Here is a 17,252-nt window from a genome sequence, read left to right as displayed (position 1 = left end):
CAGACGCTCAACCACTGAGCCACCCAGGCATACCCTGATATGTGATTTTATTTTATTTTTTAAAAGATTTTATTTATTTATTCATGAGAGCCACACAGAGAGAGGCAGAGACATAGGCAGAGGGAGAAGCAGGCTCTATGCGGGGAGCCCAAAGTGGGAGTCCATCCCAGGACCCAGGGATCACGCCCTGAGCCAAAGGCAGCTGCTCAACCACTGAGCCCCCCAGATGCCCCTGATATGTGATTTTAGTATTATATCTCTGTAGAAATAAATCCAGTTCTTTCCATAAGTATGAAATAAAAATTCCAAGTGATAAAAAAGCATTATGTCATAGTTTATATTTTTGTTTCAAAGCTAAGAGCATCATTAAAGTTCAGTTCGCAGAAATGGAAGGTTTGACTCACTGGTAATATATAAGTCTGAATGTGTATGACAGCACCACAAGGAGAAAAATCCACAGAATAGATTTTAATGTGCCTCTTTCAATAACTGATAATATTAACTAGGGAAAAAAATCCACAAGGATGCAGAAATTTGAACAAAACAATGAACAAATTTGGGTTAATGATCCTGTATAAGACATTTTGCACTGAACAACTGCTTCTCCACAAGCTTACAAAAGATCCATCTGCTGGGCCACAAAGCAATTCTCAGCAAATTCTAAGTGGCTGAAGTCACTCAGAACATAATCTCTGATTAGAATTTTTAAATCTATTTAAAAAAAAAAAAAAAACAGTTAAGGGGCATCTGACTCTTGGTTTCTGCTCAGGTCATGATCTCTGAGTCTTGAGATGGAGCCCCACATTGGGCTCCATGCTGGGCATGGAGCCTGCTTAAGATTCTCTCTCTCTCTCCTCTGCTCCTAACCCCCCACTTGCATGCTCTCTTTCCTTCAAATAAAAAAAATAAATAAAAAGCTTTTAAAAAAAATCAGTTAAACAGATAAGTAGAAAACCCTTATGTTTGGAAATTAACCAGTACATTTCTAAATAAGACTTAGGATGAAGGTAAAATTTCTGATGCAAGTTAGATGTTAGAAAAGGGAGAAAAATGTTATCAATATTCATACAAGATATGATTTGTGTATATAGAAAATTCAAGATAGTCTACATATAAATTGTTAGAATTGATAAGAGATATTAAAAACTCATTATTAGGGACACCTGGATGGCTCAGAGGTTAAGCGCCTGCCTTCAGCCCAGGGCATGATCCTGGAGTCCTGGGATCGAGTCCCATGTTGGTCTCCCTGCATGGAGCCTGCTTCTCCCTCTGCCTGTGTCTCTGCCTCTCTCTGTGTCTCTCATGAATAAATAAATCTTAAAAAAAAAACCTCATTATTAGAGTCAAGAGTTTAGCAAAGTTGATAGTTTCAAAATCAATAAATGCAGCAAAAATAATTAGGAAAGAAAGATACCATTTATTCTGTTATCAAAATACCAATTATATGGAAATAAACCTAATAAAAAATAGGTAAGATCCCTATAGATAATTATAATGCTTAATAGAGAGGCATTAAAGAAGACCCAAATAAATAGATTAGAACATAATTATAAAGAATGCTAAGTCTCCCAAATGCATCTAAAGATACCATGCAATTCAAATTCTCAACGTGGCTATGTGTGTGCAGGTTGACAAGGTAGTTCTCAAAATTTATAGGGACATGCAAAGAAAGCTATTCTCCTTGACTTCAAAACTTATTATAAAGCTCTAATATTTAAAATAAGCTGTTGACAAAACAGAGATAGAATTCTAAGATGGAGTGAAGTTCAGAAGCAAACCCATCCACACGTGGACACATGATTTATGAAAGAACTGGCCCAATAGAGCATGGTGAAATAGCAGAATGTTCAATAAATACTCTTAGAACTGAGTATATGTATAGAAAAATGTGAAAAAAAAAAAGAAAGAAAAGTGTGAAAAGGACCTCATATTATTAACAAGCTCCAAGCGAATTACAACAAAAGACAACATTATAAAGGCTTAACAGAGGGAAAAAAGCTCCATGACTGCAGGTTAGAGCAAGATTTCATAAGTCATAAAAAGCATTAACTATAAATGGAAGAATTAATAAGTTTGACTTCACTTAAAAACTTCCATACACTGCCTCTTGGGAAAAGATAAATCACCGATGTACTAACCATACATGAGACAGACACACAAAATGTGCAGTTTTTCTCTCTCTGACATTCTCTTCCTCCCACCAACACACACTCAGGGGTGTTGTTTTGGTTTGCTTTGGTTTGGTTTTGGTTTTGGTTGCCTTTTTTTTTTTTTTTTTTTTGAGGTCCATATACGTGATAACTGAAAGGTGAACATGAGTACATCTTTGATATTTACAAAAATAAAAAGCACCAATTTGGTTTTTAATCTGTATTGATCAATTTTCCTTAAGAAGTTTTTGTCTCATACATTTAAGTGTAAGGGACTAAGTCAGGAAAATGGAAAAAGGAAGTGAAAAGATAGCCTAGATGAACACAGTGGTGCTCCTGTGCATGAGGAAAAGCTGAATCAAAGGGAAGGTAAACAGTGCAGGTAGGAAAGGAAAATGAAAATGTGCACAATGAGGCTGAGAAGCATTGAAAGAAAATATCTGAATGATCATGGAAAAGCTCCTATAATGGTGAGAAACACAAGGACGAATAATGGTGATTTTCCGGGTCTTAGAGGAACTCCAGCACTTGGACAGGAAGAGGAGTTTTCAAGTTTATGTGAGCAACAGAGCCTCCAAAGGAGCCCTAGAAGAAGCCTTTTATTTTTAACGAGTATTTTAAAAATAAAGGCAAAATGAGGAAACGTTTTTCTTAGGAAGTTGATAGGAAGGTATATGGAAAACACCAGTAGATCAGAGAATTAACAACAGGAACAAATTCCAACGAGACAGAATCTGAAATTGTCGGCATGCAGAAATGGGAAATTTGGTGTATCTGCTCAATAAATAGGATCATTTGGATTTCTTAACTTATGAGCTTCTGTCAATTCACGTTTGTTTTTTCTTTTGGAGCTCTCTGACTTAAGAGGGAAAAAAAGAGTTTTGAAGGCTGTAGAATATGGAAGAGTAGGAACTCAGGAACTTGGTATTTACCCTAGTTTTACAAATACAAGTCCTAATGAATGTGCATCATCTAAGAAAATTGTGGCAGCAGTGAAGGTCATAAAAATGTTTACAACCTCATTGCTTCCATTGAAAGACCCTTTAGTTTGTTCAATCTGTATAATCTTCCTTTTGATTAATTGTTAATTTTCCACTTTATGGATTGTTACTTTATTTTTTCAGTTATCGACCCTTTTGACCATTTCGGAGATAATTAGCATGTCCTTCAGAAAGGAGGGTAGAGGGAAACTAAATAAGTGTATTTGTCTACATTTATTAAGCTCCTGTTAACCCTGGTTTGGAAAAGGTCTATTGATAAAGAAGTTTAACACTACTGACTAAAATGATGGTGTTGTTGGAATTAGTCCTATAAACTCAGACAACTCAAATAACTACAGGGTCCTGGCAGGTAGGTAAATTAGTGCCTGGGTTACTCAGTGGTGGGCACGATGGCAGCTGTGGGTGGACATGCTCCTTCTGAAGGGGTTATGATATTTAACTTATGCAGCATATCTAGTGGCTGAATTAAACCTATGGGCTGCCAGTGCAGCATCCTTAGGGGTGATAAAAAATGTATATGCCTTGATGTGATAAAAATATAATTGCTGAAATGCGTGATAGTCTTATTCCAGCAAATTCACGTAGTTAAAAGCTAGTCAACATGAACACCACCAAAGAGGGGCTGAAAGAGTGCTTTAAGCATACCATAAAGTACAGAGCGAACAAGTGGACACCTGGGGCCGCCCTGGTTCATAATTTGCAAAGAAGCAACTCTTTTACCTAAAACTTACCCTAAATAAATGGATCTTCCTGGGTGTGTGTTCAGGACCTTTCCTACAGAGGTGTTCAAGAATTATTTTTAATTACTAAAATGATTTTTGAAGAGAGAGCAATATGCTACATAGGAGTTTCATTCCCAATACAGGTTTCTGTGGCTTTAGAGTGGATTGTGGAAACAAGTCCCAAATAATTTCATATATTTATTGGGAGATTATTTTTGATTTGTAAGTAGTGATGTTCTCCTACAATGTATATATTTGAGCTTTTATGTTTGTTTTTGCTCACTTTTCTTCAGGGAAAATTTCATGGAAATCCAATGCATGTAGCTGTGGTCATTTCAAATTGTTTAAGGGAAGAGAGGAGAATATTGGCTGCAGCCAACATGCCTGTTCAGGTAATATTTTCTGAACTTGTGGTCTTGTTATGACCCTGAACTCAATTTTTCTGAAACATTCTTTTCTTCCCAGCCAGCTCCTTCTACCTATGTTAATGGTGCCTCCATCCTTCCAAGCACTTGGAGTCAAGGTCTTAGGATCATCTTTGAGTAATTCCTTTTCTCTCCCTTCATCCTGAGATAATTACCAAGTCTTTCTAGAGTTTGTTTCTGGAATCCTATTTATACATTCTTCTGTTTCCATTGGTCACACTCTTGGTCCATGGTCTTAAAATAACATATATAGTTAACTGCCCCCTAGCTGAATTCCTAACTACAATTTGGACTTTGTTTCCCTCAGCATGTTTATCCTCAGGGAATGACCTTGCTCAAAACCTTCCATGGCTTCTGATTTCCTACCCCACAAGTCCAAAACTACTCCACACCCAAAATGTTATCTTATGGAAATTCCATAAATACTTGCTTGTTGATTGTTTCAATGTATTTTACCCTGCCATATTTTAGATTATATGTTGTCACACTATCCTGAATGAATTCAGAGCCCCCATCAAAGACAAATAGATGAATCATTGAAGTTTTGGGTAATACTTTTTCAGTTAATCCTTATAAAAAGGAAAGAGTATGTAAGTAATCTATTTTTCAGATGAAGTCCTCCATAATTTAGCAGATCACACCACTATATTTATTTATAAAGGTCCAAGAAAATATATTTTTTTGAGCAGTTAAAAATCTTTAGGCTTAGTTATGTCAGGTTATGATTGTTTTTGGAGAAGTATGAAATTTTAACAATTTGTTCTTCATTTTTTTAGGTGAAGGATCGTATCATTTTTATTTGATTTAAAATCTAAAGTATAGTGCTTCTAAAATATAGTTTGATTTAGTGCTTTTTAGGTAAAAATTAAGATGCTGTTACTACTAATATGTGATATTCTCACATATATCCTCTTATCTCCAGTCATTTTAGAGTGTGTGTGTGTGTGTGTGTGTGTGGTGTCTTCAAATGTCAGATAGCAGTCAAATTAGAAGCTACAAATAATCTGCCAGTACCACATGCTACCACAAGAGAAGCACTGGTTTGTGATTTTCAAACCTTCAAACCAATACACAAATATGTGGAAAAAAAAATATATATATATCTCAGAGAGAGAGAGAAATAATGGAAGCTGAAATGAGAGAGAGGGATTTTATATTTTTTCCAATCTCAAGAGTGTGGTGTAGTTGAAAGAGCATTTGATTGACCGCCAAGCACATTGTTTCTACTTGAGGGTCTTCCACTGATTTGCTCAGTCAAGTCGTCCGCCTTTCTAACCATCCAGAGCTCCTCACTGAACTCTAAGGTAGAGGGGTTGCCGACTTGCTAACTCTCATCTGGGTATCGATGTAGCTTGATACCTAAGGACACAGTCAGTGTCTCTATATCCAAAAACACTCAATGTTAGATTATTTGAATGACCAAGAAATGGTGCTTGGAAGAGTTGGTTAGAGTTTCTATTTAACCAGACTAACATTTTAAAATATTCTTTGGTAAACTCCCTTTGTTCCAGTTCCAGTTGTAAAAGTAAGTCTCATTCTAGCAGATTCAACATCCCTAATCCTGAATTTAAGTCCAGTCTAATGTAGTTTCACTATGCTCAATTTTAAATTACATGTATTCATTTTATAGAATTACAAAAGTAACATAGGTCTGGTATAGAAAATTAAGAAGTTTAAGCCATAAAATCATCTGTAATTTCACTTACATAATGATAACGTTTTAGTATGTATGTTCTTCCAGTCATACGTACTTGAGTTTACTTGTCTAGACATATATCCATATATTTATACATACACATATATATATGGAAGATGGTTCATAAATATATGTTTTTATAATTTGCTCTATTTCTTAACAACTTAATTCCACTTTAAATGTCATTAAATATTTTTCTAAAGTATACTTTTTAATGGCTGTATGGTATTCCGTATCATATGAATTCAAACCTCAGTTCAAGGTATACTACATTTATCATAAACTTCTTTTATTAGCATCACTGAAATATCAAGACATTCTTTTTCCAGGGACCTCTGGAGAAATCTTTACAAAGTTCTTCAGTTTCAGAAAGGCAGAGGAATGTGGAGCACAAAGTAGCTGCCATTAAAAATAGCGTGCAGGTGAGTGATCTCATAGACCCCTAGCAAGGCTCGCCACCACCCCCATACATCTAGCTGTGCACCTTTTTCTTATAGACCCAAAGTTAGTCCATACAGAAATCGTAGGGCAATTTGATAATCAGTATCTCTTACACACTATGTTCATATTATGAACGATTTCTTTGAGGGGAGCTTTTCAGATTCAATTTACTGGAGACTGGGCCTACTCCACCAAACCTGAGGCCTCTAAACCTTTGCATCCGTAAGTCTCTATCTTCATCTGTAAAAGTGAGGGTGACCCCCAGCACAGGATTGTTGTGAGGACTACATGAGGTGATAGAAGAAAAGCCTTTAGCCCAGATCTTGGCACTTAATGTCTGTTATGTCTGAACACAGAGAGAACACCGGGTCTGGAGAAGAGCAAATTGAAATCTCAAAACAGAAACAGACAGGACATGTAGAGGAAGCATAGATATTTTTCTAAGAAATAGGGAGGAAAAATGTAGACTGAATTGCCATAAACTACAGCAGACTAGAATAGAGACTTTAAGTGAGAAGATAGTTGGTACATTAATACAGTTATATGGAACTCAAAGGGAAAACGTATCCATATTCTCAAGCAACAAAAGATATTAGTAATCTCTAATGAGATTTCTCATTTAGTACCAAATGACACATAAGAGGCAAGATGCTGAAAGATTTCCAAATAATCAGGAAAAGCAAATGGAAGAGCAAATTTAGTATGGTTCTTCTAGCACTAGTCAACCTTCATGGGCATAGCTCTTTAGAAATGTAGTTTCTATACACTTAGGCCAGGATGTGATGGGAGGCTGGAAGCGCCAAACCGTGCATTTTAAAATACTGATGGGGATGCCCGGGTGGCTCAGTGGTTGAACATCTGCCTTAGGCCTCCAGGCGTGACCCCGGGCTCCCAGGACCGACACCCATGTCAGGCTCCCCATGGGGAGCCTGCTTCTCCCTCTGCCTGTGTCTCTGCCTCTGTCTTTGTGTCTGTCATGAATAAATAAATAAAATCTTTTTAAAAAAAAAAAGAATTACTGATGATGATGTTTCACTGACATGCTTAATTAGAACAGAGTATGTTTTCTTTTGTAAAAAGATGACAGAACAAGACACCAAATATTTAGAAGACCTACAAGATGAATTTGACTACAGGTATAAAACAATCCAGACAATGGGTAAGCTTTTATTTTGTCTATAATTCTACTTAGGGACATAAAGACAACATGACTAGAATTTCCTCTTCACTGACAAAATTGATAAATTGACCTACTTCTCTAAGTGAAGTGCATTTGTTTTTGTTTTGAAGAGATAGTGCAGGAGTATTGTGAGTCCTCCTTTTCTCTCAATATAAATATAAACATAAATATATATACATATTACCAACCAATTTAAAATAAATTATAAAGCTCATGAGAAGTCACTCCTACTTTGGCACGCATCTCCAAAACCTAAAAACATTCTCCTATAGAATCAAAATATCATTATCACGCCCAACAGAAGTAATGATAGTTGCCTAGTATGATCAGGAAATTACTAATTTCATCCCTAGGTGAGTTTTTTAATATAATTTTTAAGATCATAAATAGAAATGTGAGGCACCTGGCTGGCTCAGTCAATAGAGCCCACAATTCTTGATCTCAGGTTCATGAGTTCAAGCCCCACACTGGCGTAGAGCATCCTTTAATAAATAATAATAATTTAAAAAATTGTAAGTAGAAATGTGATTCACTGTAGGAAATTTGGAAAATAGACAAAAGCATTAAAAAATAAAAAGTCACACAAAATTCCACTAAAATTCCAGATAAACGCTGTCAAAATGTTAGTTTATCTCCTTCCAGCTTTTTCCCTGTATGTTCAAATTCATATATATCTAGTTGCAAAAAAAAATTGAGATAATCCTTTACATAGTTTTGTGTATTGCATTCTAAAGTTTTAAGTATTTTCCCAAATCATAAAAAATGTTCAGACATAATTTCAGTAATTGTATAAATGACAAAATGACACTGCAATTATTTGTCTTTTTGTGGTTGAACATTGAGTTTGTTTACAATTAGATGGAGTTTTTTTAATGGAAAGAAAGGGAAAAAAGTAATGGAAAGGAAGAATGAGAATATTTACAAGGCCTACAATTTACAAGTAACAGGATTGATCATTTGAAGTTTGTTGCCATTAGTGGGACAACAGAGAAATTCCAATTAGATCTAGATTAGTTAATAGGGTTGTACCAATGTTAATTCACTGGCTTCAATAATTGTGCTATGCTTCTGTAAGAAATTAAAGGAAGCTGGATAAAGGGCAAATGGGAACTATTTTTGCAACTCTTTTGTAATTCTAAAATTATTTTAAAATAATTAAAAAAACAAACTGGATAGAAATCGTTTATTTACAGAAGCATCTTTAACTGTTGAAATGTTAGTTTAGGATTTATCTGGAAGGAAATGGATGATTAGCTTTCATCTCAGATTTAAAAGCAGGGATGTTAGGATAGGAATCTTGTTTGGCATAGATTAGGAATGATTTGTTCTCCTGGCCCCTTCAGGATGTATTGACTTCAGTGAAATGATATTTAAAATGTTCAGAGTTGCAGGACACTCCTAGACAGCAGTGGTTGGTATAGACCATCACTTGCTATAAACCAATAAAGTTAAATGTTCAAGTTAAATAATACAACGTTTATTGCACGTCTCCCATTTAAGAAGATAAACTATTTGGGGTTTTATCAGTCAGAAATTTTTCTTACTTTGTACTTCTAGTTTTATTGTGAGGCCAGCCCATTTTGCAAAGGGAAAAAAAAAAAAAGGAAAGCAAAGGATTTAGTCTTTATTAATTCATGAGACTAAGTAAATAAAACTGCGACCCTTCCAGGCAGTTTTCCGTAATTCCTGGATAAAAAGTAGAGTGGGAACATGTGGGTAAAAGGGTCAGCAGGAGTCAAATATGATTTAATAATAGGCACAAAGACAGGCTCCTTTCCTTTCCTACTTGGGCCATCCCGTTAGGGTTGTCATCAACGTAGAAGTATCTAAAAAGGAATGCATTTCAAAAATATTTTTACCTCTGTCCCCATCCCAGAAAAAACCATGGTGTGAAGAATGGTCTTGTGTCAAGGTCTGTAAGGTAGAAAGCTCCTCCCTGGCTTGCTTGGAAGTGATCTTTCCTGGCAAATGAGCAGATAGGGACTTACTCTCAAGCTCATCTCCAAAGGCCGCATTTAGGCTCTTGTAGTATAGGATTTAAGGATGGGGTTGCAGCAGACGGTCCGAGAGCTTTGCCTTGGAGAAGACTCTACATCTTATCTCTCTTCCTTCACAGATCAGGGGGACAAGAACAACGCCCTAATGAATCAGGAAGTTTTGACTCTGCAAGAAATGCTTAACAGTCTCGACTTCAAGAGAAAGGTTAGTGAAGAACTTTAATTTGACCTTTTGCCTATCTTTCTCCTTTTCCTATATTTGCTCCTCCTACTGAAAAGAATCAAGCTTTTGGATTCATTCAGTTCTATTTGAGCTGAATGAATAAATGGCAATGTTTCTAGGAAGAGTGCCATCCTGTTTGCCATGCTTCTCTTCCCAAGTTTACAAAGCTGGCCCTCTGTAGAGTTTATCTTTTTTATGCAGTACATTCACTGTAGCTACCATTAATTCCAAGGAGAACGTTTTACCCAGTTTTTATTTACCACGATCTCAGACGTGACTGTTTTAGTTTCTGTACTTAATATGTTGATGTGGGTTCTGCTACACATGTATAATTAAAATATTACTTGATGGCTACTAAAATTTTACTAGAAAAAAGCAGTGTTCCAGTTTCCACTCTGAAAAATGGCCTCATGCTAAATAATTTCATAGATTGCAGGGTAGTTCATTGACAACTGAACACGTTCAATCTAATCTCCTTTCAAGGAAAGGAAATTTTTTCTGGCTCAATGAAATATTTTAAAAGAGGAGAAACATTTCTATTTCAACTTTCTCTATCTCCTTGAAAATAAATGCAATTGAAATTTGAGCAGTCACTGATAAATCAAGTGTTTATTTCTAAAAGCTCAGCTTCATTTTTTTGTGCAGAAATTTGTGTGAGCACAAATAAATGTAAAATTTATTTTCATCCTACATTATAAGCTTTAACAGTTAGATATCAGATTTTAAACATGCAAATATTCAATCAAGATGAACTAGTGGGGATCCCTGGGTGGCGCAGCGGTTTAGTGCCTGCCTTTGGCCCAGGGCGCGATCCTGGAGACCCGGGATCGAATCCCACATCGGGCTCCCGGTGCATGGAGCCTGCTTCTCCCTCTGCCTGTGTCTCTGCCTCTCTCTCTCTCTCTCTCTCTCTCTGTGACTATAATAAATAAATAAATAAATATTTTTTAAAAAGATGAACTAGTGCTTTTGTGCATAACAAATCTGTACTATATGTATAGCAAAGTTAAGTGGTTTATCCAAATTCAATTGGCTTGTCACTAAATTGGGATAGGAATTCACACCTTCTAATTCCTAGGCCTTTAAAAATTATACTTCTCTACTCCTCTTCCTTCAACCCAGATAAAGTCCTAAAAAGACTAACACAAAGAGGCTCAACTTTAGGCACTACATTTTAAATGCATGTATTTATAAGAACATCAATTTAATGTATGTCTTTTTAAAAAGCAGAAGATGTATGACTAGAAGATGCAATATTGTCACAAGAGTTACAAACTCAATGTATTTGGTTTTGTACTAAATGATACTAAATGATATTATGAGATGTTCTGAGATTGTGAACTGTGGTCATATGCTTCTTTCTTTATAACATTTAATTATAATGATTTAATAGTTTGAAAGGGCAGTGCTATGGTAAATAGAAGGTAGTATCCAATAAAATATTTGGTGAGGATTTTATTTTATTGTTTTGTTTTTGTTTTTGTTTTTGTTTTTTTGTTTTTGGTGACAATTTTAACCAAGCATTTATCCCCCAGGTCAGACAGATTGTTTCCCGGATTGAATTATGAGTGATGTTGGTTGTATCTCATGAAAATCTTTTCAGTAGTCACCTTTGTTTTTAGGAAGCCCTCAGTAAGATGACACAAATAGTAAATGAAACCGACTTACTAATGAACAGCATGCTAATGGAAGAGTTGCAGGACTGGAAGAGGCGACAACAGATCGCCTGCATTGGAGGGCCACTCCACAATGGGCTCGACCAGCTTCAAAACTGGTAAAACAAATTGACTTTAGTTTCTAGAGAAAACCACAGGAAGTACAAAACTTCAGTGTCGCTCAGCCAGAGAAGGCAGGCTTAGACCAAAACATAAATTAATTCAGTTTATTGATGGTTTATTAGCAGCTGGGAACTCCACAGTTGAGAACAAATAGGTGTATACGTACTTTTTTTAAGATTTTATTTATTTATTCATGAGAGACATAGAGAGAGAGAGAGGCAGAGACAGGCAGAGGAAAAAGCAGGCTCCCTGCAGGGAGCCCAACGTGGGACTTGATCCCAGGGCTCCAGGATCATACCCTGGGTGGAAGGCAGCGCTAAACCTCTGAGCCACCCAGGGATCCCCTGTATACATATTTTTAATTGTATTCCCTTGGGGCAAAAAATAAAACATCTATAGAAATCTATAGAAGGCATAAGAATTGCTTAGTTCTCTCATATACTAAATTAACCCTAAAAGAGTCCAATGAATTTTTGAAACCAGCAATGAGTACAACTTTCTCTAAGGACATAAGAAGCAGTAGCTTCAAAAGCTTGAATAAAGGTATCTCAGCTTTTAAAGGTGTATCTTAAGAAAGTTGGAGTTAAACATTCTTTTTGTGTTTTCAACGAAGTGATTGTATTTAAATGAAAAATCTCAGATGGCTACCATACCCTATGCATGCACATATGCAATCATATACAGATACTGCCTATTGTATTAGAAGAAAAAATGTTGATAAAGTTTTCATCAGCAATGCAAAATAAATTTATCTGATGGAAGAACACTTAGAAAAAAATAATGAAAAAGAAGGAAAAAGTTCAGTTGAAATCTAAAATTGCTTTTAAAGGGTACAATTCAGGGTGGCTAAGGAGTTGAGCATCTGCCTTTGGCTTAGGGCGTGATCCCGGGGTCCTGGGATCGAATCCCACATGAGGCTCCCCGAGGGAACCTGCTTCTCCCTCTGCCTAAGTCTCTGCCTCTCTCTGTGTGTCTCATGAAAAGATAAATAAAATCTTTTAAAAAAATAAAGGGTACAATTCAATATGATGGAAATATATCATAACTGGGGCCACTGGCACTAAAAGCTCTCCCCTGCCAGGCCTGCTTCTCAAGAACAGTAATAAATTGGGCAATTTTTAAAACATACTGATTTTCCTTGGAGGGATGCTTTGATTCTCTAACCTCACTGTGATAATAAACGGTAATATACACAATAATAAAGTATAATATAATAATAAAAATAATAAACAACAAAGGAAGTAATCAAGAACCTAGTAGATAACAGTGCTTATACCACAATCAGTGGGGGGTTGACAGATCCTTCCATCGCAGCACTACGTAGGGAGTAAACTTTTAAGTAGAAAGAGCTGCTGTCAGGGTCAGATGGACTTACCAAGTCTGTCCAGACATCCTGCCTCCTCTCTAGTTGATGGTCCCTTGGGTGTCCACTTCGGAATATCTCTTCCCTAGACTTCAGGCCCAAGTTCCCACCTCCATTTCCGAGGTGAAATCACCACACAGTGAGTAACACTCTAAGCCATACCTTTCTCTAGGCAGATAATTTTTGGCTAATACTTAGGATTTGTAAAAACATTGGGGAAGGGAGTCCATTTCATATTGTTTTTGTTTTTTAGTATTCTTACACAACATTCTTCATATCATGTATCTTTAAAGTTTTAAATTTGCTCTTTCTTTACCCATTACTGAGTACCGTATATATGTTTAACAGACTTTTAAAACAACTGTTAAAAGGGATTCGGTTCCAGAAGTTGACAAAATTTTATAAATGATGTTTATTACTACAGGTATCAATGACAAAACATTGAAAACATTTTCCATGTATCATACATCTCAGAGGAAAGAAGAGATTAGAGAAATAAACATAAAGAACTGTCACTAACCTTTAATGGAATTAAGTGAATGATTTTGTTAATTGAATAATTATTTAGGAATTTATTTTTTGCTAATGCAGTTAATAGTTAAAACGGTAGATTGTTAAGTGGGGAAACCATCTGCTGATTTTCATTTGATGTTCAATAGCTTTACACTGTTGGCGGAAAGCCTGTTCCAACTCAGAAGGCAATTGGAGAAATTAGAGGAACAGTCTACTAAAATGACCTACGAAGGGGACCCCATCCCCATGCAAAGAGCACATCTGCTAGAAAGAGTCACCTTCTTGATCTACAACCTTTTTAAGAAGTAAGTAAATTTAAATGTGTCATGGCAGCCTCCATCCCGTGGGGTTGTAAGGATATCCTGGCTGGGGTTTTGGTGTTCAGGCAAAGCAGGATAGGGATGTGTTAAACAGTGAGCCTCAAGGTAAGGTGAATTGAGGCTCCAGAGAGTTCCAGAAACATTTCTGCTCTTCGCTATTTATTCATCACTTCTCCCAAAAACTGATTCAGTTTTCTATAAGCCAAGCACAACATCCAGCTGAAGTTCATTTTTAACATTTTAGAAAAGAAGATTTCAATGATTTCTCAAGTATATATCCAAGATATGAAGGGTAGAAGCCATGTGTATGTGTATAAGCTCATCTAAAGAAAAAAAAAAAAAACACAACTATGTACCAGAAATTCTAATATCCAGTTCAAAGATGACATGAAATTAACTTTTTACTTTATGTTTAGTTTGATAAAAATAGGCTTTTATTCTCGACTCAAGAATAACAATTAAGAATTATTTACTGCTGTTATTTAAGGGACAATCTTTAGGCATTTTTTTTCCATCTCCTAGTAATAATTTATGAGAAGCTTTTGGAAAGATTTGAGTTTAAAGGAGGTTTGAATAGCTTGTAAGTAAAGAAAATTTGGATTTCTTAAGAGGACAGCATCCTGTTTCTCTGTGGTTTTCAGCCTGACAATATTTTCAGTGTTCTCAAATGATGTGCTTTATTTCCTTTTAATCTAGCTCATTTGTGGTTGAACGACAGCCATGCATGCCAACCCACCCACAGAGACCGATGGTACTTAAAACTCTCATTCAGTTCACTGTAAAGCTAAGGTAGGCAGCATGTGCTCTATCTTTCCATTTGTTTGTGGGGCCACGGCCACTGCTTAATTAAGACTAATTTCTCTCATAGTGCCTTTCATTCAACTCTTCTATATTAAATGCCTCCTGCATGCCCAGCACTGAGCTATGGTGGATACTCTCAGAAATGTTAATATGAGGGCCCTGCCTGTAAAGAATGTGACAGTAAATATAAAGACATGAGGGACATTAGCATGAACGCTTGGAATCACAATATGGGGCATCATGGGATCAATTGCTGAAAAGATCAGTTGGGAGAAGACTGGAGAGTCTGGAGAAGTCTTGTGGCCCCTTTGAGGGCCAAAGACCTCGCAGGAAGAGCAGAGAGGGAAGGAGAGTGGGATTGTAAGAGAGCCAGACTACAGAAATAATGACTTTCTGGGTCTGTTTTGCAAGCATGTGAAGCAGAGAGAGGCAAAATTGAGTAGATTGGGGACAGAATATGGAAGACTTTGAATATCTTGCCCAGGAAACAATATTGGCACATTCTTCCCCTGTGATTGCCCAGCAACTAGCTTATAGGATTTTTATGAAAAATCTCAACGTTGTAATTTTCAACATATCCTTACTATGTACCTGATTTAAAGATATACGACTTTCATGTTATTGTTGCTTTGTCCATGCATTTGGTCCTTTCCATTAGCTGAGTAACCAAAACATATCATTTTCCTTAACAACTTTTAAAATAATGAATTTGAGCTTGAACTTTTGAAGATTTTCATTCATGCATCAATCCCCAAAGGCCCCAAGCTTTTAAATTCCTAATCACTAAATCACCTCTGATAGGACAGGAAGTGGTGATAACACAGTAGATAATTGATTTAGGGCCTCATGATAGGGTCCCTGATCACATATCACTATTAGAACTTTATTTTTAGGGATCCCTGGGTGGCGCAGCGGTTTGGCGCCCGCCTTTGGCCCAGGGCGCGATCCTGGAGACCCGGGATCGAGTCCCACATCGGGCTCCCAGTGCATGGAGCCTGCTTCTCCCTCTGCCTTTGTTTCTGGCTCTCTCTATCTCTCAGTCTTTCATGAATAAATAAATAAATAAATAAAATCTTTAAAAAAAAAAAGAACTTTATTTTTATTTCATTTTATTCATTTCCATTTTATTGAAATGTAATTGACATACAGCACTTGAGAAGTTTAAGCTGAACAGAGTAATGACTTCTGTAAACTGCAAAATGATTACTACACTAAGCTTAGTTAACATCTACCAACTCAGAACTCCACTTTTAAAGGAAAGGCATTTTTCTTTAACTTGCATTTTAAATACCTTACATGAAATTCTTTTTTTTTTTTTAAGATTTTATTTATTCATTCATGAGAGACAAAGAGAGAGGCAGAGACACAGGCAGAGGGAGAAGCAGGCTCCCCGCAGGGAGCTCGATGCAGGACTAGATCTGGGACCCCAAGATCACTCCCTGAGCTAAAGGCAGATGCTCAACCACTGAGTCCCAGGTGTCCCCTGAAATTCTTAGTCATTTCCTTTGTGTGAATTTTGCAAGAACTTAAGAACCAAGAACAAAAGCCAGAGGACAATTTCTTTTAAAATGTTATGACTTTCAAAAGTTCCTTCTTCATCCTCACATCTCTATATAACCCAGAAGATAGTAACACTAAAGAGAAATAGGATAGAGGGGTGGCGGGCATCCTACTTTTCCTTGAGACACCTCTGTAGATTATATGATAAGTCTAAGATTCTCTCTGGGACAAAAAGGGAGATGAGTAGAGATTGCTTAGCCAAGAGTTCTGAGTGGAAGAGGCCTCTTGAATGGGCATCACCTTGCATGTTGTTTGAACTAATTGCCAGGGCTACTGACCATTAATTAGTCCCTGACTTGAGTGTTTCCACTTTCCTCTTCCACCTTTCTGTTGGGTCCCTGTCCTTCTTCCCTGTACCCCTGTTCTCCACCATCTTGATAAATGATCCTTTACTTAGTATTTTCCCTAAAACCCCTCCCTACCATAGCATTCCATCCTCCTATTTCTAAGGGAAGGGTGACATCACCGTCTTCCAGTGAATCAGATTCTGAAGTAAGATCCTTACTTCACATGACCTTCTCACTTCTCACTGCTAACAGCTACACACATCATATTCCCAACCCTAAAACCAATCCTGTGCTTTGTATAGGATAGTTAAGCAACATTTGTCACATTCTGCCCACACTTTTGCTTGGGCTATCATCTATGATTACATTTCTCCATTGCCCATCAGTTGCTTATCACCATTCTCCATATTCCATCTACTACTATATTTAGCTGGACTTCTTCCTTTGATGTATAGCCGTGTCCCCACACTTCTCCCTTCCCTAGTCTTCACCAATTCTTTAGTACCTAGGGCTGTACTGGGTCTAGATGAGATGTTCAATACATGCTGAGAGAATGATTGGGGTTTGGGATGAGTGCATGATTGGGGTAAGTGAATGAGTGATTCAATTAGTATCTCTGAAATTAGACTGAACCCGCAGAGAGGATCTATGAGAGGTTACAACTCAGAGGAGTTGAGGAAAGCAAAAGAATAAAGGAGGAGCTGACATCAGAAGAAATTAGAAGAATTATTACTCTGATCTTTCATCACTTATTTGCTTGGAGTTCGATCTTTTTTAGTTATGCACATTTTTGTT

At 36.7% G+C, this 17,252-nt stretch overlaps 1 protein-coding gene across 11 annotated transcripts in view; it reads left to right on the top strand.

Moving 5' to 3' along the window:
• STAT4 (signal transducer and activator of transcription 4) overlaps nucleotides 1-17,252 on the top strand; it is a 118,991-nt gene that overhangs the window by 73,851 nt on the left and 27,888 nt on the right. For 9 of the 11 annotated variants that reach the window (XR_005385082.1, XR_005385081.1, XM_038585191.1 and 6 more), the window contains 7 exons: nucleotides 4,167-4,265; nucleotides 6,324-6,416; nucleotides 7,516-7,594; nucleotides 9,732-9,817; nucleotides 11,458-11,609; nucleotides 13,636-13,794; nucleotides 14,506-14,598. Coding sequence is in view for 9 of the 11 variants with exons in the window: in XM_038585191.1 (XP_038441119.1) it covers nucleotides 4,167-4,265; nucleotides 6,324-6,416; nucleotides 7,516-7,594; nucleotides 9,732-9,817; nucleotides 11,458-11,609; nucleotides 13,636-13,794; nucleotides 14,506-14,598 (761 nt within the window). In the remaining 2 variants the exon portion in view is untranslated. Of the gene's footprint in view, nucleotides 1-1,396; nucleotides 1,407-3,372; nucleotides 3,501-4,158; nucleotides 4,266-6,323; nucleotides 6,417-7,515; nucleotides 7,595-9,731; nucleotides 9,818-11,457; nucleotides 11,610-13,635; nucleotides 13,795-14,505; nucleotides 14,599-17,252 lie in introns of those variants that run through there. The other 2 variants (XM_038585195.1, XM_038585196.1) reach the window with 2 other exon arrangements.

The sequence above is a fragment of the Canis lupus genome, chromosome 37 (genome assembly GCF_011100685.1).
Source record: "Canis lupus familiaris isolate Mischka breed German Shepherd chromosome 37, alternate assembly UU_Cfam_GSD_1.0, whole genome shotgun sequence".
Lineage (NCBI taxonomy): Eukaryota > Metazoa > Chordata > Mammalia > Carnivora > Canidae > Canis > Canis lupus.
This window is presented reverse-complemented; position numbering and strand designations above follow the sequence as displayed.